Here is a 26284-nt window from a genome sequence, read left to right as displayed (position 1 = left end):
ACACACGCGTACGCGTTGGCTGCAGAGTGCTCGCTCACAGGATGCCTTTGAGGAACGGTTTTGCATGATTGTTTGACTTTGTTTTTGTGAGAAAGTGTATGAAAGTCAGACTGAAATCTCTCATCACGTGTGCGTGCGGCGTGTGTTTGCGCGTGTGTGTGCGCGTGTGTTTTTTGTTTTTGTCCCGTCTATTCCCCGTCGCAGGACCGCTACAGCTCCTCTCAGTGTTTGTCCCAGCCCCCCACCCCCTGTCCCCTGTCCCCCAGCCCTGCTAGTCTGTCCTCTTGTCACGGGGCGCAGGACAGCAGAGATATCATTAGCAACCACCCTGCTGTCGCTGGGGCCTGGCCAAAGACCCCCACCAGCCCTGTAAGTGCCTCAAGCACTTTTACTCAGCTTGTTGTTTACATTTTTTACATTTTCTTGTGTCTTTGTTTTTTGACGCCTGAAATGTGATTGTGTTGTCGTAATTTGTGACCGAGACTTTCTTATTAAGACATGCATGCAATTGGAGCCGGACAAAGGATTCCCTTCTAAAGCTCTCTTTCCTCCTACCTCTTTCCCATACGATGCTGGTTACCTGGCAGTCCTGCTGCCCCACAATATCTCAAATTCTTCTCGTCACATGAAACGCTCTAGTTTGTATTGCGTATTATTGTTTGGATGATTGATTGTGTTAATGAGAATGTTCTCCAATCCCATGAGTGGACCTGTGACACATGCTCCGTTTCTGTTGATGGCCGTGGGACCTACCTGGCTGTATAGCTGCCAGCCAACTGGGTTTGAATGGAATATACAACAACAACAAAGTCTAATAATGTAAACCTGGATGTTGATCACATCAGTCTGTATGAAAGCGTCCATAACCAATGACAACAGTGGTAGCCCTGACTGACCTCCGTCCCTCTACTATATGCCCCACCCCTTTAGAAGCCCAGCCCGGCCACCATGACCAATGAGAAGATCCGCATCCTGTATGAGATGGGCGGGGAGCCCGAGAGGAGGATGTGGGTGGACCGCTACCTGGCCTTCATGGAGGAGAGGGGCACGCCCGTACCCATGCTGCCTGCCGTGGGCAAGAAGCCCCTGGACCTATGCCGCCTCTATCTGTCTGTCCGAGAGATAGGAGGCCTGGCTATGGTGAGTCTAAGTGGCTTCCCCTAGGTACAGATCTAGGATCAGCTTCCCCTCCCCCCAATCTGAACCGTTAGTGGGGAAAATGCTGGTTAATCACAGAAGGAACGATAGGCTGGAGACTTTAAACAGTAGGCAGTAGGTGTGCATCTACACCTCAAATTCGTATTTCCATCGGACAATCGCTATTTACGGCCGATGTCGCCCATCCATCCTAGTGCTACCAGATCATATACGCTTTCATACCCAACTCTGGTTGCTCAGTCTCCTGTTGGCCATGCCCCCCCCCCTCTACAGGTGAACAAGAGTAAGAAGTGGAGGGAGCTGTCAACCCACCTCAACGTGGGCACGTCCAGCAGCTCCGCCAGCTCTCTGAAGAAGCAGTACATCCATTACCTGTTTGCCTTCGAGTGTAAAGTGGAGCGGGGAGAGGAGCCGCCGCTGGAGATACCGGGAGAAACCAAGAAACAGGCCCAGGCGCACCAGGCTAGGATCCAGCCGCCCTCACCAGGTGAGTTGAGCGATGGAGATATGTATATCGTGTGTTGTAATTCTGTTTAAATCCGTAAAGCAGTGGGCGTTGTCCAGGAGGTAGGCTCATGCCCTATGGGTCGTGCTGGCTCGGACAAGGCTTACTTTACTAGGAACTGTAGCCACGTCACTGAGCTGTGACCTGTTGCTTGTGACACAGACGGGTTGGCTGACAACGTCACGAAAATGATGGGCGCGCATCGATGTGGCCGGAAGTCCGTGCTGGTGTTATGCTTCTGAACGGCCAGATGGCTAGCAGCAGTGACAAGAAGCTGCCGTGTGGCGAATCGTAGGTGGCTCGTTTCAGCCAGTCGTATCTTGTTCTTGACACCATGTCTTGTTTTGAGATGTTTTGACTGATGCTAATATGGCTAAAATGTTTAGCCAGCTAACCGACAACTGTAACGACGTATTTGAGAGACAACAAGTGCTCATGGTGAAAATGTATTTATATTTTCAATTAACATTTGGAGACGAAATATAGTTTAAAACAGCCAACCCCATCTGTTTCGCCCCATAGTTGCGCACGTGTCCGTGTTTTGTTTCTAAACAACCAACCCGTCCAGGCAGTACAATACAGACCTGTAATAAGGCATTCATCTGCTATGCTATGTCCCACATGCAATGAGTTACCGCTCTTCACTCATTCCTCTGGAGATATAGGAACATTACAACAAGTCATTGTGTGTAACACCTGCTGTGCGTCCAAGCTGTGAAGGCTGTGTGTGTAGACGAGAGGGATAAGCTACTTGCTGCTGTGGTTGACAAATATGTACACCCGTCCATAGTCATCATACAAAGGCATGAACAGGAGAATATCCATACATCCACAGGCAGCCCCATACGGTGTGTCTAAACTAAGCACATCCTCTGCTCAGTCATCCGGCCCTCCATTTAATCCATCTCCATTCTCCCTGGGCTGGCTACTCCCTCCCTGCATCCTCCCAGCACGTGGGTCTATTTCTGTCTGACAGGTGATTGTGTCAAACTGCGAGAGAGAGGGAGGGTGGGTGGGTGGGAGGAGAGCTGTCATACAGCCAGCTGTAGGATCCCCCCCCCCCCCCCCCCCCCCCAGGCGAGATGGTTGATGTCAGAGGGAGAGCGAAAGAGGGGGGGGGGGGGGAGGAAACACAGCTAAGACCGTGTGAGGAAGTGGGGGGGTAGAGCTGTCAAGCAGTGGGGGAATATCCCTTCCCCCTAGAGAAGATGAATAGGGGAGGGAGGAGTGTGGTGTGGCTGTCTGGGATATAAACAACAGTGACCTCCGTCTGACCTAGTTTCCCACAGACAGATGGACCAGTGAGGCAGCATTTTTTTTTTCTTTGTCTCTCTCTCTCCCTTGTTCTCGCTCTCTCCCCGCCTGATTATGGTGGGGTCATGTGGGTTCACACGCTCAGAGAGAGAGGGAGAGAGATGGCGTGTGGCTGAACCACTTCATTGTTTACTTTTGAAACACCTCTCATTTACAAACACATTTAAGGCCTGGCCAGCCAATTCTCTCTGCCTCTCTCTCTCTGCCTCATATTATTACAGACAGGGTTTTTAAAAATTTCTTGAATTGTAAAAAAAAAAAAAAAAAAAAAACTGTCAGGTTTCTTTTATTCTGGTCTTGTATCGTTAATGAGAAGAACAGTCATTTTGATATAAGGAGATGCCAGAATGTAAAATTCTGAATTAATTGCATGCATCCCAAATGGCACCCTATTCCCTATATAGTGCACTACTTTTTGGGAAGCCGACGTTATTGCTAGACTAAGCAGTCGTCATACACAGCAGAGCCGGCTTGAGGATCCATCTAGCCTGAATCGGAGAGGTAACATTGTGCTGTATTGTACATGTATCATATATTTTTTTATTTAAGTACTCATATTTATCTCGTTAAATGTTGTTCTTCTCTGACATTGAGTTTGAAGCATCTTTCTTTCCCAAATGCCATATACACCCACAGATATAGATACATATCTCTACCTCTAGACGTGCGTTTTGTCCAGGGGGTGTCCTTGTACAAGCTGCCTCATGCTACAGAAACAGGAGATGGGCTCCTTCCCTCTGGGTCGTTCTGGTTCTGACGAGGCTTACTTATACTGTACACACAGGGGGTATAGAAAGTCACCACCCCCTTTCAAAATGTTCACCTTTTGTTGAAAACACATCAAATCCGACCTTTTCATTTTATTTACACACAGTAACCCACAATATTCAAGATACCTTTTTTTTTTTTTTTTTTTTTTACTCAGATTGTTTTTTAATTTTTTATAAAAACAGTAAAATAGCCTATTTGGATAAGTGAACACCCCCCTGAGTTAATACTTGGAACCACCTTTTGCTTCAATTACAGCCATGAGTCTCTTTAAATACGTCTCTACTAACTTTGCACACCTAGACTGTGCTTTATTTGCCCATTCTTCTTTGCAAAATTGTTCAAGCTCAGTCAAATTGCATGGTGACTGCTCATGGACTGCACTCTTCAAGTCATTCCACAGATTCTCGATGGGATTTAGGTCAGGGCTCTGACTACGCCACTCAAGGACATTCACCTTCTTATCCTTCAGCCACCGTACGGTTGCTTTGGCGGTGTACTTTGGGTCATTGTCATGTGGAAACGTGAACCATCTTCCTATTTTCAACTTCCTGGCAGTGGGCTGCAGGTTCTCCTCAAGAATCTGTCGGTATTTTGCACTGTTCATTTACCCTTCTATCCTGACAAGCGCTCCAGTCCCTGCCGAAGAGAAACACCCCCACAACAGCCGTGCTGCCACTGCTGTGCTTTACCACTAGGCGTGGTGTTCTTTACTGTAGGCGTGGTGTTCTTTACTGTAGGCGTGGTGTTCTTTACTGTAGACGTGTTCTTTACTGTAGACGTGGTGATCTTTACTGTAGGCGTGGTGTTCTTTACTGTAGACGTGGTGTTCTTTACTGTAGACATGGTGTTCTTTACTGTAGACATGGTGTTCTTTACTGTAGACATGGTGTTCTTTACTGTCGGCATGGTGTTTACTGTCGGCATGGTGATCTTTACTGTAGGCATGGTGTTCTTTACTGTAGGCATGGTGTTCTTTACTGCAGGCATGGTGTTCTTTACTGTAGGCATGGTGTTCTTTACTGTAGGCATGGTGTTCTTTACTGTAGGCATGGTGTTCTTTACTGTAGGCATGGTGTTCTTTACTGTAGGCATGGTGATCTTTACTGTAGGCATGGTGATCTTTACTGTAGACGTGGTGTTCTTTACTGTAGACGTGGTGTTCTTTACTGTAGACGTGGTGTTCTTTACTGTAGACGCGGTGTTCTTTACTGTAGGCGCGGTGTTCTTTACTGTAGGCGCGGTGTTCTTTACTGTAGGCGCGGTGTTCTTTACTGTAGGCGCGGTGTTCTTTACTGTAGGCGCGGTGTTCTTTACTGTAGGCGCGGTGTTCTTTACTGTAGGCGCGGTGTTCTTTACTGTAGGCACGGTGTTCTTTACTGTCGGCACGGTGATCTTTACTGTCGGCACGGTGATCTTTACTGTAGGCACGGTGTTCTTTACTGTAGACACGGTGATCTTTACTGTAGACACGGTGATCTTTACTGTAGACGCGGTGATCTTTACTGTAGGCGCGGTGTTCTTTACTGTAGGCGCGGTGTTCTTTACTGTAGGCGCGGTGTTCTTTACTGTAGGCGCGGTGTTCTTTACTGTAGGCGCGGTGTTATTTACTGTGGGCGCGGTGTTATTTACTGTGGGCATGGTGTTATTTGGGTGGAAAGATGTATTGGGTTTTCGCCAAACATATTGTTTTGCGTTCAGGCCAAGAAGTTCAATTTTGGTCTCATCTGGCCACAGAACCTTTTGCCACTTGGCCTCGGAATCTACAATGTGCTTTTTGGCAAAGCTTCAAACGAGACTTGATGTGGCTTTTTTTGGGGAGTTTTTTTTTCTTGCCACTCTCCAATAGAGGCCAGATTTGTGGAGCGCTTGTGATATCGTGGTCACATGCATACATTGACCAGTCTTTGCCATTAAGGCCTAAAGCTCCTTCAAAGTCGCAATTGGTTTCTTAGCCTCTCTGATCAGTCTCCTCCTTGCCCGGTCATCCAGTTTGGAGGGAGGGCCTTATCTATGCAGGTTCTGGGTGGTGCCATACGCCTTCCACTTCTTAATAATGGTCTTACCTCTGCTCAGAGGGATAGACAAAATCTTTTAATATCCATCCCCTGACTTGTGCCTTTCCGCAACTTTATCTCGTAGATCATTTGAAAGTACCTTTCCGCCCATAGTGGATTCTTTGCTTTGAATTGCACTACCGAGCAGTGGAGTCCTCTATGAACAACTGCTTTTATTCTGAACTAATCAGTCATTACTATTGATCACAGATGGAAGCCAATTAGCTTGATTTGTGATCTGGAAGGTGGTTAGTTAAACCTCAGCAAGTTTGCAATTGCAATTCTAAGGAGGGGGGGGGGGGTTCACTTATCCAAATAAGGTATTTTACGGTTTTACTTTCAAATACATTTTTTGAGTTTTTATATATATATTTTTCCACTTGGATATTGTGGGTTACTGTGTGTAAATAAAGGGGGAAAAGTCACATTTGATGTGTTTTCATTTCAGGCTGTAAGGCAACAAAAGGTGAACATTTTGAAAGGGGGTGGTGACTTTCTATACCCAATGTACAGCAGGTAGCCTAGTGGTTAGAGCGTTGGGCCAGTAACCGAAAGGTTGTTAGATCGAATCCCCCGAGCTGACAAGGTAAATAAATCTGTCGTTCTGCCCCTAAACAAGGCAGTTAACCCACTGTTCCTAGGCCGTCATTGTAAATAAGGATTTGTTCTTAACTGACTTGCCTGGTTAAATAAAAATAAAATATGCTGTTTGGCTGTGTCTTTTCCCTCTTGTCTCTTGAGCTAACTCAGGCTCCCTGTCGGGCCCCCATGTTTGTTGTATAATTCAGTCAATATTTCTTAAATACAAAAAGTGTTCAGTATCTTACTCCATTAGCCAGCTGTTACATTTACCACAACTGTATTTTTTTTACCTTTTTTAACAATTTTGACTGCCGTTGCTAATTTCCCCCCCAGCCAACTCCGGCTCCCTGCAGGGCCCCAATACCCCCCAGTCTACAGGCAGCAGCTCCATGAGTGAGATGCCAGAGGGTATGAAGCGCCCCACCCCAGCCACCACACCCCACGGACACATGACCCCACAGCCAGGAAACAGGTAGAGGCCAGGGCCCGGGGGCCACTTATAGTGTTGTAGGGATGTCTGTGTTTCTGTGTGTGTGTGACTTAGTCTTACTGTATACACACATGGATACCCTTTGTATCATCCTTTCTTGTCCTCCTCACCCCTCCTGTATGTGTCTGCCTCAGGAACAGTGGTGGTATCCGTGTCCAGGATCCCTTCTCAGAGATCAGTGACCCTGCCTTCCACAAGCGAGGGCCCATGCCCTCTGGCGCCCCCTACCAGCAGAGTGGCAGTAGTTCAGACCCCTCCATGAGGATGCAGTACGACGCCAACAAGGACCTCTATGGAGGGCCCCAGAAAGGTGAGTGGACCAGGCGATCTTAAAACACGTAGCATAACACAGTGCACAACACAGTGCACTCATACACTGGTGTTATCCCCATTGCTTGTGTGCACTGCGTATTAGATGAAAATCTACATCTTAGTTAAAATTCACGTAATACACCTATTTTCTGAATAGGATATGGTCTGGTACTTTTTAAATTCTCCATGTAGGTTTAAATGTCTTTTTCGTCCTTGTTTTTGGTTAGGCCATCAGATCCGATGTAAAAACACTCTGTAGGGATGATTGTTTCCTTAGACTAAGTTGCCACCCAGTGGTCAACTGATGTACTACACACCCTTGCCTCGGATAACGCCTGACATGAATGCCGATGACATCTGAATCGCCTGTATTTGCCAAGTGCATTTACACGTACCAAGCAATTTGACCTGGTGAAAGGGTGCTGACTTACTGTTGACACGTACTCTACATCCAGTATATACAATACCATGTCTATTCTCCCTCCACAGGGCCAGGGGGCAGTGAGTCCTATGGACCAGGTCAGATGCCCAGCGGTGCCGTGCAGGATATGTACCCCCGTGGTGCTCCCTCAGGAGCCATGCCAGGGATGGGCCCCGGCCCGCGGCCACAGTACCCCTACGGGCCTGGCTACGACAGAAGGTGGGTATTCTACTAACCATAGTAGATGCATCGCTGGGTGTTATACCTGTAGGAAAAGGGGTGTTTCGTGCTCAAACAACTGAAGTCGAGGTGCCACCTTCAGATCAAAAGTTGAGGCACGGGACTCTATTATAGAAATATATTATTCATTGTAAATCACGAGTCATAAACATTGCACGACGTTTCAGTCAGAAACATTGATCAGACAGTTATATAAATGCCAAAAATAATTGTTTCCTCCTACCTTCCAGACCAGACCATGTGATGGGTCCAGAGGGGGGTATGGCTCCCCCTGGGGGTCAGAACAATATGGGACCTTCCAGCGGTGACCCCAGCATGTACTCTGCCAACAGATACCCTCAGCAGAGGTAAGACGTTCAGCAAGGCTAATGGTGATCATCAGTTTAGCATTGCGCCGAAACACGCCCTTGTCCCCATCTATTTGTGTTCTAACTGGTGTCATCCTCTTCCACCACAGACCACATGGACATGAGAGTTACGGGCAGCAGCAATACCCTCACGGCCCCATGCCCTACGGCTCTCACCAGCCTGGAATGTATCCACAGCAACAGGTCAGTCCCAGCCTTCCGTTCCTAGAGGGCATTGTGCTTAAGCTACTGAATCTATGGGAAGTGACCTGGGAAAATAGATTAACTTAGCCATTTCAATGCAAAGTGAAGTTTAAACTCAACTCGATTAGCGGTCTACTAAGAAATGGTCAGCACATCATGCAGGGGTGAAAGTAAGGTCCGTACCGGTAAAACATGAGCCCTATCAGAATAATTACAACTAAATGTCAAGAAAACTGTCTAGTACAGCATGATTTAAAAACAAACAAAAGACGGGACCCTGATGCGTGCGGAGATACAATATATTGATTAGTCTCTGACATTCTGAAGCTGAGCTGTGGCCTTCAATATTGTTTAAGACCAAAAAAAATGTAGCTTTTCACTTTCTGAAAAGAGATGTTTAAACCCAGGCAGGTTTCAGGAAAGAACTTCAGGTGTTGGGTTAAGCAACGGATTAATAGCCAGCAAGCTTACATTTTTTGAATTAATAGAGACATTGCCGATTTTATCAGTGTAATCAGATTGAATATATTAAGATCTGTTATTGACATTGAACTGATTTCTATAACCTACTAACCAGATGCGTTTGCCTATGAATAGGGAATTGAGTTTCTATTCTGTTCTGTTCTGCCATCTATTAGCTGAGAAAAAAATTGCCACAATGCCAAACCTATTGCCGACCCCTGCTGCACACCATTCTAGTTTAACGGGGATAGGAGTTTTTTTGTCTCGCCTCGGGCGACAGAACATCCAGGGCCAGGGCTGTTAAATATGCCCATAAATGTTTTTGGTGAACGCACGTGCACACACAGATGTCCCATACCAGGAAGAAATGAAATCTTTCGCCCCTGACATGTCTTGTTGCTAGTGATCTTAGGCTTGTGTGCGCGGCTGCTCGGCCATCGAAATCCATTTCATGAAGCTCCCGGTGAAAAGTTATTGTGTTGACGTTGCTTCCAGAGGCAGTTTGGAACTCTGTAGTGAGTGTTGCAACCGAGGACAGATGTGCTTCAGCACTCTCCGGACCCATTCTGTGAGCGTGTGTGGCCCACAACTTCCCGACTGAGCCGTGGTTGCTCTAGATGTTTCCACTTCACAATAGCAGCCCTAGCAGGGCAGAAATTTGACGAACTGACTTGTTGGAAAGCTGGCATCCTATGACAGTGCCACGTTGAAAGTCACTGAGCTCTTTAGTAAGTCCATTCTACTGCCAATGTTTGTCTATGGAGATTGCATGGCTGTGTACTCGATTTTGTACACCTGTCAGCAATGGCTGTGGCTGAAATAGCCAAATCCACTAATTTGAAGGGGTGTATCTGTGTGTGTGCATATATACAGTGTATTCGGGAAGTATTCAGACCCCTTCCCCTTTTCCACATTTTGTTAAGTTACAGCCTCTGTTTGTTTACGTACGATATCCCCTCCTATTAGTGAAAAGTATAAGTGTTCTATAGCTATAAAGCGTAGGGAGGAAGGTGAGCCATGGTTGGCTTCCATGCAGTGTCGCTCAATGGCATAGTCCATGTTTTTATTACAAATAGCAGCCTTATGTTCTACGATGCAAAGTTGCTATGCTTGTTTAGTTTGACCAATATAAGCTGACGCATTTGAGCATGTATATGATATTTGTGGTGCTACAATTAAAAAAGTTAGTATTGCTCGTACTGTCACATTGTACACAGTGGCCACACTTGTAATTTGCCATTGGGCGAGCCCGAGAGCCAAGTGTCACGCTTCTTGGGTCGCTGCATGCTGTGCGTAACGGAATCGGCTAGATTGCGCGCACGGCGGGGAAAAACATGTGAGCGGGCAATGTTGTGACTTCTCCTCGATTTGGATTACTTTTGAGGATGTTGCAGTGTTTCAATACAATGGATTTGACTCGACCGGGCGTCCTGGTTTCTGTTAGTGCCAGTGAGTAGGCGTTGACGTTCAGTCTCTCTAGCACGGGTATAGGCCTGTTCAATGACACTCTTAACATACCTGCGTGTCAGGAACCTGGTGCGCATAATCATTAGCTTTGCCGGTATGTTCCGGGTGGTAAAAGTGTATTCCTACTCTGTGGCTTGTGGAAGATGGTATACTCGAACCTGTTGTCTTTATTTTTGTGAATTGTAAGATCCAAGAAGTCTATTTTCTCCCGATTTTCTCTCTGCTGTGAATTTATATATACACTGCTGTTCAAAAGTTTGGGGTCACTTAGAAATGTCCTTGATTTTGAAAATAAAGCAATTTTTTTGTTCATTAAAATAACATCAAATTGATCAGAAATACAGTGTAGACATTGTTAATGTTGTAAATGACTATTGTAGCTGGAAACGACAGATTTTTTTATGGAATATCTACATAGGCGTACAGAGGCCCGTTATCAGTAACCATCACTCCTGTGTTCCAATGACACATTGTGTTAGCTAATCCAAGTTTATCATTTTAAAAGTCGAATTGATCATTAGAAAACCTTTTATAATTATGTTAGCACAGCGGAAAACTTTTTTACTGATTAATGAAGCAATAAAACTGTCCTTCTTTAGACTAGTTGAGTATCTGGAGCATCAGCATTTGTGGGTTCGATTATAGGCTCAAAATGGCCAGAAACAAAGAACTTTCTTCTGAAACTCGTCAGACTATTCTTGTTTTGAGAAATGAAGGCTATTCCATGTGAGAAATTGCCAAGAAACGGAAGATCTCGTACAACACTGTGTACCACTCCCTTCACAGAACAGCGCAAACTGGCTCTAACCAGAATAGAAAGAGGAGTGGGAGGCCCCGGTGCACAACTGAGCAAGAAGACAAGTACATTAGAGTATCTAGTTTGAGAAACAAACTCCTCACAAGTCCTCAACTGGCAGCTTCATTAAATAGTACCCGCAAAACACCAGTCTCAACGTCAACAGCGAAGAGGCGACTCCGAAATGCTGGCCAGTTTCCATGCTACAATATTCATTTACAACATTAACAATGTCTACACTGTATTTCTGATCAATTTGATGTTATTTTAATGGATAGCATATATATATATATTTTATTTTTTCAAAAACAAGGGAATTTCTAAGTGACCCCAAATTTTTGAACGGTAATGTGTGTGTGTGTGTGTGTGTGAGGTACGCCTGCAAATGAAAAATCATTTTTGCAATACAATGATTACAGTATCTAACGTTTAATGTTCTGTATTCCCACTCAGGGCTATAAGAGGCCAGTAGGACCAGAGGTTATGTACGGTCCCCCTGCTAAGCGCCATGAGGGTGAGGCCTACGGCATGCAGCAGTATGGAGGGCAGCAGCCAGGCATGTACAGCCAGTACGGAGGTAATTACATGGGGCCAGAGCGCAGGCCCATGCAGGGCCAGTACCCTTACCCCTACAGCCGAGACCGCATGGGGGCCACCCAGGGGCCACAGCAACACGCCATGATGAGTGGAGGTCCCCCTGCTTCTTCCGGAGCCTCTGCAGAGGGCCCACAGGTCAACATGTGGCACCCCAGGACAGACATGGGCTACCCCGGGTCTTACCGTGGCCAACTGGGCCAGGGGCCCCCTTACCCTGGTTTGGGCCGGGGCCCGGGGGATGACCCAGAGGGAAGGAGCTCCCCAGATGGGCAGTGGCCCCCCGGACCTCCAGGCCAGCACCAGCCCCCGTATCCACCCCACTCCTCCTCGGCCTCCTCCATGCCCCCAATGGCATCCAGACAGCCCCCCTCCTCCTACCAATCCAACCCCGCCATGGCCAACCACATCTCTAGAGCCCCCAGCCCCTCGCCCTTCCCCCGGCCCATGGGGGGATCTGGACCCCTGTCCCCCAACAATGGGGGCCCCTACATGGCATCTCTGAAGAAGGCAGGGATGCCCGGATCCATGCCAGGCTCACTCGGTGGCGGAGGGATGTCAGGGCAGGGCATTCTACCTCTCCACAGAGATATCAGCTTCCCCGTGGGGTCAGTGGAGGCCACCCTGCCCAAACTCAAGGCCCGACGCAGACTTACCTCCAAGGAGACCGGTAGGAGAATGAAGCATACTAACTAAATGTATAATGGCTGCTTCCCAAATAGCACCTTATTCCCGTTATGATGCTTTACTTTTCACCACAGCCTTATGGGCCCTGGTCAAAAGTATTGCACTATATAGGGCAAAGCTGGGCGATATGGACAAAAATCCATATCGTGATAAATTGCCTAAATTGATGTAATAAAGATTAATAGAACTATACGTTTATAACAATCTGCACCACGTTTATTTTCATCCTTTAAACTACTACGACTAGTTTGACTGTTGTAAGCCGTCAATTGTCTCATTAACTGTCACCCATATTAGTAAATTTTATTAATTTATACTTGACATTTCTCTAGTATAGGCTACTTATCATAATGAACGATATCAGCAAAATGCCTGTGATAAGTGATCGGTGTCGATTTCTTTTTCTTTTATAGTCCCAGCTCTAATATCAGTCGCTCCCCTCCGACCTCTGTACTTTGACCTCTTACCCACAGGAACTCCGGAGGCGTGGCGCGTGATGATGTCCCTTAAGTCAGGTCTGCTGGCGGAGAGCACGTGGGCCCTGGACACCATCAACATCCTGCTGTATGACGACAACACTGTGTCCTCCTTCACCCTCGCACAGGTGAGACGGTGCTACACAAACCATATCCATACAATGTCCAATGATATCCATTATCCATGAGACTGGTTTAAACCAATGATATTCCCTCCGATATCTATACTAATACCATGTCGAATACAGGCCCACAACATGGCTTCATTCTAAGTGGTGTGGATATTAGACAACCTGCACCCCCTGCACATTGACTCGGTACCGGGTACCCCCTGTATAAAGCCTCTTTATTGCTATTTTGTGTTACTTTTTATTTTATTTTTTACTTCAGTTTATTTAGCAAATATTTTCTTAACTCCATTTCTTGAGCTGCACTGTTGGTTAAGGGCTTGGAAGTAAGCATTTCACGGTAAGGTCTACATCTGTTGTATTCGGCGTATGTGACAAATATAATTTGATTTGACCATGACTGGATGAAGGACAAATGACCAAGCTATTGTCTCTGGTCTTTCACACAATCATTTCAGAATGCACCCAACTGATATGTTGTTCCCTGTGTTATCCCAGTTGCCTGGCTTCCTGGAGCTGATAGTGGAGTACTTCCGCCGGTGCCTGATCTCCATCTTTGGGATCCTGGATGAGTATGAGGTGGGCACAGAGGGACAGAGGACGCTGCTAGGACCAATCGCAGACCAGGAGGAAGAGCCTGCCGTTCCAGAGCTCGGCAGCCAATTATGCGAAGAGCAGAGGGATAGCAGGCCAGAAGAGGTGGGGATAGAGAAGCCCACAGCCAACGGCAGCACAGAGGCGGTGGTCTCAGAGGAAAAGACGGAGGAGCCTGTCGAGGTGACTGTGAAAGAGGAGAAGGTAGAAGTGGAAGAATCTGAGGTGGGGGCAACCACAGAGCAGTCTGAGCCTCCCCAGCCCGAGGGGCCCCCAGAGCCGAGGCCCAAACAGGCCAGTAAGTACGACAAGCTGCCTGTGAAGGTGGAGGAGAAGAGTGCGGAGGAGGACCAGGTGGAGGAGCGCCAGGGACTCAGCCTGCCCAGGGGCTTCAACTCCGGCCTGCTGCACTGGAAGGCTGGAGGGGGGGACTCCACGGCCCACATCCAGACACACTTCGAGAAACGCAGCAAAGAGACGGACAGCAAGCATACAGAGAGGGTAGGAGAGCAGGAGGAGGAGAGGAAGGTGGAAGAAGGGGCCGTTGTAGAGAAGACCATGACTGATACAGCCACCGTGGACGATATGCTGAGTGCCCGACCAGGCTCTCGGTCTCTGTCAGAGAGGAACGATCTTACTGGGACGTTCTCCTTTGTAGGAGGGGCGCAGACCCAAAGCCCTATCTTGACCCTGCTGGAGGACGAGCCTCGCTGCTGGGACGAGGCGCCCCTCTCCACGGCCGAACCCTGGCAGGACGCCCTGGCCCGCCGCTGTGTCTGCGTCTCCAACATCGTCCGCGGCCTCTCCTTCATCCCAGGGAACGACAACGACATGTCCCGCCACCCGGGCCTGGTGCTGATCCTGGGGCGGCTGGTCCTTCTGCATCACCTGCACCCCCAGAGGAGGAGGACGCAACCCAGCTACCAGAGAGAGGAGGAGCAGGGCCGGGCCTGCAGCAAGGACGAGTGGTGGTGGGACTGTTTGTCAGCCCTCAGGGAGAACACTCTGGTCACCCTGGCTAACATCTCAGGTCAACTAGACCTGTCCCTCTACCCAGAGAGCATCTGTCTGCCCATCCTGGACGGGCTGCTCCACTGGATGGTGTGTCCCTCTGCCGAGGCCCAGGACCCCTTCACCACGGCGGGCTGCTCCTCCTCCCTCACCCCCCAGAGATTGGTGCTGGAGTGCCTGTGCAAGCTGAGCATCCAGGACAACAACGTGGACCTCCTGCTGGCCACGCCGCCGTTCAGTCGTCAGGAGAAGCTCTACGCCACCCTGGTGCGCCACGTGGGTGAGCGGAAGTCCCAGGTGTGCCGGGAGATGGCGGTGGCTGTGCTCTCTAACCTAGCGCAGGGGGACCCGACGGCGGCGCGTGCCATCGCTCTACAGAAGGGCAGCGTGGGAACACTCATCGGCTTCCTGGAGGACTGCGTGGCCATGGCCCAGCACCAGCAGGGACCCCACAGCCTGCTACACCCAGCACCAATCCCCCACGCCGAACCCCCCAGCGTTAACATGATGTGCAGGGCCGCCAAGGCTCTGCTGGCCATGGCCAAGGTGAAGGAGAACCGGCCAGAGTTTGTTCTCTACGAGAGCAGGCTACTGGATAGCTCTCTGTCCTCTGTGCTGAGCTCGTCCGTGTTGGCCATCATGTGTGAAGTACTGTTTAAGATTGGACGCTCCTCGTGACAGCCACAGGCAAAGACACAGAGGGAGGGGGGGGTGCTTGGTCTGACAACCAAGCTACAGTGAACACGAACATGGGTGTGCGTGGTATAATATTTTTATTTAAATAAAACACAATGTTTTTACATACAAATAAATATATAGAATATATATAGCTCCTATGCCCCATTCACAACCTTCATTTGGGATTTTTAAATCATTTTAATACAAATATTTAATACTTTGTATTTTACATTTTTATTTGTCGGTTCGTTTTTGTTTTAACCAAAGTTGGCACCCGATGATAGAGAACGTACTTTAGTTTTGGGGTCTCTTGCTCTTAAAAAATGTTTGGTAATTATCCGTGGCTGTTTGTCTGTGTGGGATCTTTCCGATGGTTGTTTTCTGCAGGAAGAAGCAGACTTATTTAAATTGTGAATCATGTTGTAGATAGACCTCTTATGTATTAATGTAAAGAAAAAAAACACTGACTTAACTCTGAATATACAGATCATCGTGTATCATGTTCTGGGGGGGGGGGAGTATATCGTGCAAAAGGATTAAGGGCCTGACTCAATCAGATCCACTTTAGCCGCCATCCGCATAGCTGATGTTTTGACGGTGGAACTCGATTATGGGTGATAAAAATCATTCAAACGAAATAACGAGGAGTTCTAAGTCGACGGGTGTGGCTTCGTGACAATAACCACAAGAGCAGCTGCTCACCAATTTGACAGCACCGACACAGTTCCATCTCCGACACCGCTAAAACACGAGCTATACGGGTGTCGGCTATCGCTGGTTAACGCTTGATCAGATTGCATTTAGGCCTTAGTAGGCTTGTTTGGGGGAGATTATGAAATGTGAAGTACATTTGACCATAGGCAACTGACCATAAGCATTGCATAATAATATTACAATACCAGTATATGAGGGAGACATGAGTCACCCTGTTCAACTGACTTCCTGGTAACCATAGCAACAGACAGGTAAACTCTCAAACCCACAGTACAGTACTTCCCTCAGTCTTATTTTTTCCTTTTATATATATATATATATATATAAGCCCATTTGTATATAGAAGTTGTATATTCAGACAGCCCTATTTGGTATCTTCTCCTAGAGAAGTGATGGTAGTTGATCATTATAATGGATGTTATGATTACTTTGTATTTGAATAATGGATATTTAGTGACTCTTCAACTGGAGGTCAGTCATTTTATGTATTTAAAAGAATTATGTTGACTGACTGACACAGGTCTCTTGACATATAGGGATGATTTCAGTCTGACAGACTAGTTTTGACACACTTATTTAGATTGTACAGTCAGCTAACTAATAGATCACAATGGGCAGAACTGTATTCCGGAATTGAATTGTTTAAAAAAAAATCATGTCCGATTGACAGTTAGCTTAACATTCGATGAACATTTGTTTATTCAGTAAAATGTTTATACTATATGTTCCACATGTTAAGAATAAATGTACATGAAATCTGGTTGAGCACTGTGAAGGGTGTTTGACTCTTTTGTCCAGAGATTGTAAACTGGATAATCGTGGCAGAATGAATATGGCCAAACGTTTTAAATTCACTTCCATTGTCCAAGAGTTGCAGAATCTCCTCTACAAAGGATCACAACCAACCACGTAAAGAAATGCATGCATTCATGACTAAGTCGCTTTGGATAAAAGCGTCTGCTAAATGGCATGTTCTGTTACATAACTGCAGATAAGTACAGTAGTTTATTTAGCATAGCGGGCAAGGAATGATCATATGCACGACAGAAATAACACTTTAATGAAGTCCTCATACACGGAGAAGTGTCAGGTCAGCTGTAACATCAAATGTTGGCATGACGCGCTCTTTCAACTTTGTGTGTGAAAACATCAGGGGCGGCAGTCACAAGCACATTTAGGATGACGCACACGTATTTCTACGGCTAGCCAGGACAGTTTAAAATAGTTCAGGTCTGTTCTCGCTTTGATACTTGTCTTTCATGGGAATAGCTGACGGCAAACACTTAAATCGGTGTTACATTGGATGATGGTTCAATCTGTTTTAAGTGAAACCAGGCAGGTGCCTCGTCTTCGCAAACACATTTAGCTTTTTTAGTTTCATAGAACAAAAATAGAAGTGTCAATTATATCATGATGGCCTATGAAGAAACCCAAACATCCACAGAGATTACTTTTTCAATCTTTTGGCCTTAATTTGAGTTCTGTTCACCATGCTTGGAATACAATATTAGAAAGCAGTTGCTGCCTAGGAATACTGTGCTGGTCTGTTTGTGCTATCATGTTAAGTTGTCACTCATTGGCATGACAAAAACATTTTGTTTGACAACGAGCAATGGAGTTGTCAAGAGCACACAGACTGGCACTAAGCCGAACTCCTATACTAGTACAAGACAGTCCTGCGCTCCTGTGATTTAATATTTAAGATTATCCAAGGGAGCTTAACCGTGATGCCTCAATCCAGTAGTTTAGTTCATGATTTCTCTTCCACACAAGGAGTACTCTTCATGGACTTCAGATGAGCATCGGTGAATGAGCCCAGTAACCTGCAAGTACAGCCAGTGGATGCCAAGCTCCTCAAGTTCCTTTCCTTCTCAACACAGTGACCAACAGCCCATGCCACAGTAATTGTTGTTTAAATCACAGTGGTTTATTAAGGCTGCCCTGAACCAGACAGGGAGAATGTCAGCTAGATCTGAAGATGGAGTCCCATTCCTCCGAGTTGGCCGGTCCTTCCTCGTTTTTGGGAATAGCTGGGAACACAGACTGCATCTTCTGCCTGAACTCTGTTAGCTGTGAAGATGAAGTGGAGGTTTGTTGAGCAGTACATGCATGGACTTTATTTGTTGTACATTTACTGAGTGTTAGTTAAAAGGTGTCATGCTTTTCCGATGGAATGATAAGGGCAAGACAATGAGATGGTTTGAGTTGATTAATACGTACACTATGGACCCCCATGGCTTTCCAGACTGCGACACCGAGCAGGCCCACTCCACACCAGGCGTAGAGAGAGCCCCACCCCAGGGCACGGAGAGCCAGGGACGCCCCAGTCTCCGGTACTGCAGCAGTGGCCATTGTTCCCTTGAGAGAACACATACATACACACTTGAGGTCACATTGAGGTACACAAGAGTTGCTCTACACATGGTTCCAAACTTAAGGTTACTTTCGTAACCCCGGTTCTCTGATGAGTGAGCTTTATCACCAACTCGAAGGACCTATCAAAAGCGTCTGTTGGAGACAGATGGGTAGAATGACACTTCCTTATTAGGAGCCTCTCTCCCACTGCCTTCTGGTCATGTTTCTCTTGCGACCAGGGGAATGCGGTGCTACATCTCACTCATTATCAGAGAACCGGAGTTACTTGTTTCAGTGTATCACTATGGGGATATGGCTGCAAACCATGCTCTTCGAAGCCTGGGTAGTCCCAACCCTCAGACGCCGAAACAGGGAGTATGCACCAAGAAGGAGCAGGGGGGGGGGGGGGAGTCCAATACATAGCTCACAAAATCTCAGTTTAATGAGGTCCCAAAAACAGTAGGTTAACTCCTATAGGAGAGTGCCCTTGCAGTCACTCGTCATTATAAAACAATACATGATCTGGCAGGATAGAGTCGAAGAGAAAAGGACCAACCCTCTTTCGAGTGTAGTTGCCCAATGAACGAAGAGCACAACGCCCTTGCCTGAGATCTCGTTCAATCCAAGTAGACGCGCAATGCGGGTACTGGACAACGGCTGGGCCGTCCTGGGGAAGGCGACAGGCGAAAACCACAGACTGGTGCGACAATGAGAATGTCGACAGGGGCCAGCGGATGGGGTTAGGTACATTAACCTGGAAACCCTCTGGGCAGACTGCGGGCGCAAACAGTTGCTGGTAGAGTTCAGTCTGCTTAGGGTTACGCCACTGGCAGTAAAGCGAAAGACTGAGGAATATTTCATCTCCACGCTTCTCAGCGGCTAGTACCAGCACAATAGACAGGTCCCAGGACTAGCTAAAGACTTATAGACTGGGCGTAAGTGACAGTGGATAAACTGTACAACTGTCAGGGCCTTGGCAGGCCGAGAAAGCGGCTAGAGGACATTATCAATGACGACACCTTCACTCCATCCCAAAAAGTCCTACAAGGCGCATTGGACCATGGAAAACAGAGTGTAAGAAGGAACAATCTGTTTAGTCATACCACTTCTCCAAGAAAAACTGTAAAAAGCAAAGGAATAAACGTTTTGGCCTAAATGCAAAGCTTTATGCTTGGTGCAAACACCCCATCCCTGAGTAACTGCCTCCTTATTTTCAAGCATGGTGGTGGCTGCCTCGTGGTATGCTTGACATCGTCAAAGACTGGGGAGTTCTTCAGGATAAAAATAAACGGGATGGAGCTAAGAACAGGCAAAATCCAAGAGGAAAACCAGCTTCAGACTGCTTTAAAGCAGACACAGGGAGAGGACTTCACCTTTCAGCAGGACAATAACCTACACTGGTTGCTTACCAAGAAGACAGTGAATGTTCCTGAGATTTTAAATCCATGGGAAGACTTAAATTGCTGTCTAGCCATGATACCCAACACCATGACAGAGCTTGAAGAAAAAAAAAGAAAAAAAATTGTTCAAAGCTCTTAGAAGACTCACAGCCCTAATCGCTGCCAAAAGGTGTTTCTAACATGGGGTGAATTCTTAGCTAATCAAGGAATTAGTATTTTCATTAATTTAAAAAACGATATCCACATTTTTATTCCACTTCGACAGAGTATTTTGTGATGATCAAAAAATATATATAATTTTTTTTTTATCCAACTTTGTAACAAAATCAAAAGGGGGTGAATACGTATGATACCCACTGTACATGAGTTGTACACATGGGCCCAAAGTGAGCAGAAAACAACATTTTAAAGAGGTGAAAACTGTTAGCCACCCTGCGAACGGGATTTTATCTAACTGAAAGAGAAACTCTAAACCTACACTGGAAGAGGAGCTGTATTTCAAGGTTACGTCTCAAATAGCACCCTATTCCTTATATAGTGCACTACCTTTAACCAGGCTTCTGGTCAAAAGTAGTGCACTATGTAGGGTAAAGTGTACCATTTGGGATGTATTATAAGACTGAAGAAGCGGTTTAGAAAACAGACGCAGTCACTAATATTATTACCTCTTAATGTAATTATTGTCCATGTGGCCTGCTCATTAGATGAGCTATTATTAGAGTTTGGCGAGACTCACTGTAGCTCTTCCTAGATGGTTAAAAGGCTGTCTGAAGAGATTTGATTTGGTGTCGGCTAGTCAGTGTCCAACATCAGCTGCCTATCCCTAGTGTTGCATATAATGTTACCAACTGTCTGATTCTTTACGAGTTGTTTTGCTCTGATGGGTATGAGCGGTCTTGTGAGTGTGCTACAAACATGTCTTATGGAGTTAGTTCGCAAATTAGTGACCACTCTCCTCAAAACCAGCCATAAGTCATAACAGCATGAAATCTACATATGCGAGTTGCCAGATTCATGTGCGAGATACCAGAGGTAGCCCTGGTTCCATGATAAACAAGCCTTGGTACCTGCTCTTTACAGTGCCGCCATTAACATAAGTGACATGTTAACCGTCTAGCAATCTCGGCAGGTCCTGGACAATCTCTACAGTCCATCTCTGCTCTGTTCTCTGTGAAAGAAGCACTCCAGCCAGCCACTGTGACCTCACAACCACATACCTCTCACAAAGCACTAAATCTAATTTGACCACTTTACAAGGCATATTTGGCTGAGATTGATGTTTACAAAGATGGCCCTATGCGCTTAAAAATAGACTTAAAAATCCAACAAAGGTACCACTATGCTGCTGGGCCAAGTATATCTTCATAACTAATATCAGCTCAGAACTTGTGACTGTCCCAAATGGCACCCTATTCCCGAAATAGTGCACTACTTTGTCCAGAGCCCTGGGCCTGTATTCACAAAGCATCTCAGAAAAGTTCCTAGGAATCCTGTTAAAGCCTGTTTTAAGACAAAAAAAAATCTCTCAGCTCAAAGTAAAGTTTCTCAGCTGGTAATCAGACAGTTTGAGGTACCACAAAGGAAAGATCGTGATTGGTTATTCCCCATAATTTGCAACAATCACGATGAGGCATCGCCAGCTGTGAACTCTATAGACCCCTTTCCAGTACACAACACACTGACGCGCGCGACTCTTGCTGGCAGTAAGAAAGCCATCTCCATCTGCACCCATTCAACATAGCCTAGATTTACATTTCTTTACTTAAACAAAATAACTTTTGAGTTCTCATACACTTACAATGTTTAGATTTCTGCTTTATGTCGCTAAGATTATATTTGTTTGTGATCTTTGCAAAATAACTTTTGGATGTAGCAATTGTTAGCTAGAATGCTAACACTCATTGATATAGGCTGTATCAAAAGCTAGCCAAAGAGATTTTACTGGTTGAAGCTGAAGTGTTTAAGTATAATGCAGTTGATTTGCGGTGATGACACAAACATTATATTAAGCAGGACTAGGGCGGTCACAAAATTGTGTCAGCCAATGATTGTCAGGCAAATAACTGTTGGTCTCACGGTAATTGACCGCTAATTAACAAACACATTTAGCTTCGACACAAGCCACTGATGCAGACCTTTGGAACATCTACATTTTAAAAAAGTCTAACAAATCCATGTAATATAACCTACACCTTCACAATAAATCCATGCTTTATTTTAGACAAGTTTAAAGAGGCATGATATGAAGAAAATGTAGTCTATTTCAGAAGAATAGCATACTTAGTTGTCCTTAAGTTAGGTCCTGATGTGGCTATGGCTGTGGGCTACACTAGTTCATTTAGCAGACAAAATTGGCTTAGAATTCCGTGACATTATTTTAAAGTATAAAGAATAAAATTGAACAAAGCTGAATGAAAGGATATGTTCTCCAAACGATTTGAGGGAGTGCGCACACGCAGCTACTCTGAGCGGTTAACAAATAAATAGGTACTCCTATATGCTTAATTTAGAGTTATTAATGTAACTTTAGTTGTTCTACAAACGTTGGGCTATATGTTTGGATTTTTAATACATTGTAAGGCTGCATGATGAGACTAATGATGATTTGAAAAAAACTTGCTTGAAAGGCATGAGCTCTGCTTTGTTTTTTTGAGTAGGCTGTAAATATTTCAATGGTCTCTCATTCACAACTTGACAAGCATGTGATAATGCCTTGAATTTTACGGCGGCATCCCCTTTGTGGCTGTAATGCTCAATTTAGAGTGGACCATCATCATGCACCCGTCTCGAAACAGGGGCAGTGGGAAAAAAATACATGTCATCTATGCATTTAAATAGTGAATGGAGGACGCTTTTCCTGTGGGTTATTTTCATGCCAGCCAGGTTGGTTATACTCCTGTTGTAAAGATAAACAATGTGCTTAATATTAGGACATTTTATAAATAAAATAAATATAGTAGGCCTAGTCTATAGAAAGCTAATGGGACCCTCTTTTTAGTAGAGGCCATCACTCTGTTTTCTCACCCAATTGCATAGCCTATAGAAATGTTGCGCAACATGAGCTCATGAAGTGTTTGATTAGATTTTCGATTACATTTGCATTGATGTCAGGTGATTAGAGGGACAATAGAGTGCTGAGTACCAGGCAGTTAGCAAGTTTGGTAGGCTACTAATGATCAGCAGCAGCATCAGAGCTTAGAAGCCTAATTACCGTGACTAAACGGTCACGTGGAATTTGACTGCCTTCATGACTCGTGACCGCCGGTGTGGCGATAATTTGGTCACAGCAACAGCCCTAAGCAGGACATTCATACGAGCCTTAAAATACAATTGTAATCCAAAAGTAGTGTGAAATGCACTCATAGCAACATGTAAATGGAGCCTTGTTTTGCTGGCGTTCTGTAAGAACTCCCTCCCCCTTGTTCTGCCACCAACTTGAGTGCATCGCCCTAGTGTGGAAATCTTTGTAAACACAGAAAGGGGTCTATACAGCATGCTTCAGACCACGACAGTGAATGTGAGCATACATCAAATGTTGTAATGGTAAAACTTTGTATAAAATTTTAGCCTGACAGGATCTTAATTATTGCCATGCATAGCCTTTTTTAATCACATGTTTATGGTTGTTAAGTGTAATTTGCACAATATTACCGTTATCAACACACTCATCGTCACTCCCGTTTAACAACTAAATTGCTTTAGCACGGTAGGCATCAAGTCACTTGCCGATAATGTTGCATACAACGTTGACAGGCCATCATTTTCATCGAACACTATCAAAGTTAACATAAGCACAATAGATGCCTTCAATTGCACAATTTATAGGCATGCCCAATTAAGAGATATTTTTAACAACGTGATGTTGCATTCCAAATGGATAACTTGAAATAACATGATCTAGGTAATTAAATAATCCAAAGAAAATCATGTATTTATTAGCCTAGTGGTTATAAGTATTTAGGCATGTCATGTAAAATATGTCTTGTGAAATTTTCAAGAGATACTACTGTTACATGTAAGTCTAGATTATTTATGGATTGATAAAATATTAACTCAAAAGCAATTGCATGTGACATGAACCACTGACTCACTGCAATTTTCTATTATCAAGACACCTGCTGGTAACTTAACTGGTTAGGACAGCTTATTGGGTGTCCTAAATACTGTAACTGTTCGATTCCCCAAGCAGACTCGGTGAAAGATCTGTTGATGTGCCCTTGAGCAAGGCATTTAACCCTGATTGCTCCTGTAAGTCACTCTGGATAAGAGTGTCTGCTAAATTACCAAAATGTAAACATTATCCCACCAATGTAGAAATGTTGTAGGAACAGCAGTTACAGGGTAAGCACACTTGCTACCAATTGTGCTGTGCCATAAAGCTACAGTTGTGTTTGCCTTGCATACATGGAGGTCATGGAATGCAATTAATGCCATACATTTCAGACATTGTCATTATGTAGCCCAGCCCTATATAATATCACTTCGTCATGGGTCAAGGCTAACATGAATGTAACTTAACCTGTATGTAATGGAATGCTGTAGCTATATCAAATCATAGCTACCTTGCTAAACCAGCCTGGACTCTTTTTCTTGGCCAAGGCTAACGTGGAGCCGAATCCTGCTATCATCCCAGCAGATGCGACAGTCGTCAGGAAAGCTGCACCTGAAAAAGGTTGATGGGACGTTGGTTATGGGTCTCAAAAAAGTATCAGGTGAGTAATAATCAACTATACTAGCTACTGTACTAGCTAGCCAATAATTCAATAATTTGCAGTGAGTCTGTTAGGGTCAAGCTAATGTAGCTAACAGCAGCAATACAAAAACCGAATTATCTGTACAAACCGTGAAACAATTGTTAAATAAGCAGTCGCTTGCCTTTCATTAGCTGTAGTTTGTCGTCGTTATCTGTCACAATTGCAGTAGTGACATTCAAACTCGTGTTTTCTTTCTCAGCTGTCATTTTGTAAAAAGGCAAGCCTCTGTCCGTCACCTAAAGAATTCCGGTGGAAACATGCTAGGAACATTTAATTCGTTTTCAACATTCTGTCTTGAAAATCTAAGCCATTTTAGGGCTACCGAATCAATACATCGTATTATGATTCAGTACTGTGCATTTGAACGTGGGAATGTATATTTCCATTTGAGAGTTAAATACAAATACGGGCACAACGATTCCCATGGCACTACGTCAGCGGTGTAAAGTACTTAAGTAAAAATACTTTAAAGTACTACTTAAGTCGTTTTTTGGGGTATTTACACTTTGCTTTACTATTTATATTTTTGTTAACTTTTGCTTCACTACATTCCTAAAGAAAATAAATGTACTATTTACGCCATACATTAACACCCAAAAGTACTCATTACATTTACAATGCTTAGCAGAACAGGAAAATTGTCAAATTGACTTAATCACGAGAACATCCCTGGTCACCCCTAACAGTTACTGCCTCTGACCGGTCTGACTGACTTAACACAAATGCTTCGTTTGTAAATATGTCTGAGTGTTAGAGCGTGCCCCTGGCTCTACGTAAATAAATAAAAAACAAGAAAATGGTGCCGTCTCAGTGTCTTAATGTAAGAAATTTGAAATAATTTCTACTTTTACTTTTGATTCTTAAGTACATTTTATATTTAAAACCAAATACTTTTAGACTTCTACTCAAGTAGTATTTTACTGGGTGACTTTCACTTTTGCTTGAGTCATTTTCTATGAAGGTATCTTTACTTTTACTCAAGTATCACGATTGGGTACTTATTCCACCACTGCACTACTTGCGTGCGCTCGTATCTATCCACTAACGTGTGCGCACATGTGTTTGTTGGAGCTGCATTACATTATAGGCAGCGGCATCCTGAGGCTGGGCGGGCTGTCCTTTTAGTGATACAAATGTCCCAGCTTTCAAACCATGAACACAAAAATGCGCTCCACAAGAAACTATGATATTGTACCATAATAATTGGGAGGATGTGAGATGTATCAAAGCATCCTGCTGGACACGGCTAACCCAATATCTGTAGCGTCTATTCATGAAAGTGCAGTATTATGCTTTATGTAGCCCCTAACAGTTTGTGGGCACCGTTTGTCGCCATTATAGTGCAATTAATGTATGGTTTAGTGTTGTGTTGTGTTGTGTAGTGGCTTTGCTGGCATGCATCCCACTGGTTTTGGAAACCATAAGGAATGTATACTTCTTATCAGCAATAAGTCATTTTCAAAAACAAAAGGTTAAATTAAAGATGCAGTCCGGGATCTTAAGCAATTACAAATTCGAATCATATTGTATGAATTGGAATTCGTAACAAATATAAATTGCCACCCCCCCTCCCAAATATAAATATATATATAAACTCAGCAAAAAAAGAAACGTCCTCTCACTGTCAACTGCGTTTATTTTCAGCAAACTTAATTAACATGTGTAAATATTTGTATAAACATAACAAGATTCTACAACTGAGACATAAACTGAACAAGTTCCACAGACATGTGACCAACAGAAATTGAATAATGTGTCCCTGAACAAAGG

General features: G+C 44.9%; 2 protein-coding genes across 2 annotated transcripts in view; one reads left to right on the top strand and one right to left on the bottom strand.

Moving 5' to 3' along the window:
• The window catches only part of LOC120019626 (AT-rich interactive domain-containing protein 1B-like), a 114955-nt gene extending 98190 nt beyond the window's left edge, over positions 1-16765 (top strand). Inside the window, exons 10-19 of the mRNA XM_038962977.1 lie at positions 931-1140; positions 1432-1645; positions 6718-6856; positions 7009-7184; positions 7676-7826; positions 8078-8194; positions 8305-8398; positions 11577-12387; positions 12878-13008; positions 13507-16765. Coding sequence (XP_038818905.1) covers positions 931-1140; positions 1432-1645; positions 6718-6856; positions 7009-7184; positions 7676-7826; positions 8078-8194; positions 8305-8398; positions 11577-12387; positions 12878-13008; positions 13507-15291 — 3828 coding nt within the window. The 3' untranslated portion in view covers positions 15292-16765. The remainder of the gene's footprint in view (positions 1-930; positions 1141-1431; positions 1646-6717; positions 6857-7008; positions 7185-7675; positions 7827-8077; positions 8195-8304; positions 8399-11576; positions 12388-12877; positions 13009-13506) is intronic.
• Positions 16306-24740, bottom strand: tmem242 (transmembrane protein 242). The gene is made up of 4 exons (XM_038962979.1): positions 24636-24740; positions 24323-24423; positions 18226-18363; positions 16306-18075 (listed from the first exon to the last, which is right to left on the bottom strand). Exons 1-4 carry the CDS (start codon positions 24718-24720, stop codon positions 17968-17970), a joined length of 432 nt encoding a protein of 143 aa, XP_038818907.1. The 5' UTR covers positions 24721-24740; the 3' UTR covers positions 16306-17967.
• Positions 24741-26284: the final 1544 nt, after the last annotated feature.

The sequence above is a fragment of the Salvelinus namaycush genome, chromosome 24, assembly GCF_016432855.1.
Source record: "Salvelinus namaycush isolate Seneca chromosome 24, SaNama_1.0, whole genome shotgun sequence".
NCBI lineage: Eukaryota > Metazoa > Chordata > Actinopteri > Salmoniformes > Salmonidae > Salvelinus > Salvelinus namaycush.
This window is presented reverse-complemented; position numbering and strand designations above follow the sequence as displayed.

Coding starts and splice junctions, on each gene's coding strand:
- tmem242 (XM_038962979.1), bottom strand. CDS start 24,720: ATGACAGCTGAGAAAGAAAACACGAGTTTGAATGTCACTACTGCAATT. Junction 18,364..24,322: donor GTCCAGGCTGGTTTAGCAAG/GTAGCTATGATT, acceptor TGTTCTCTCAAG/GGAACAATGGCCACTGCTGC. Junction 18,076..18,225: donor AAGCCATGGGGGTCCATAGT/GTACGTATTAAT, acceptor TCATCTTCACAG/CTAACAGAGTTCAGGCAGAA.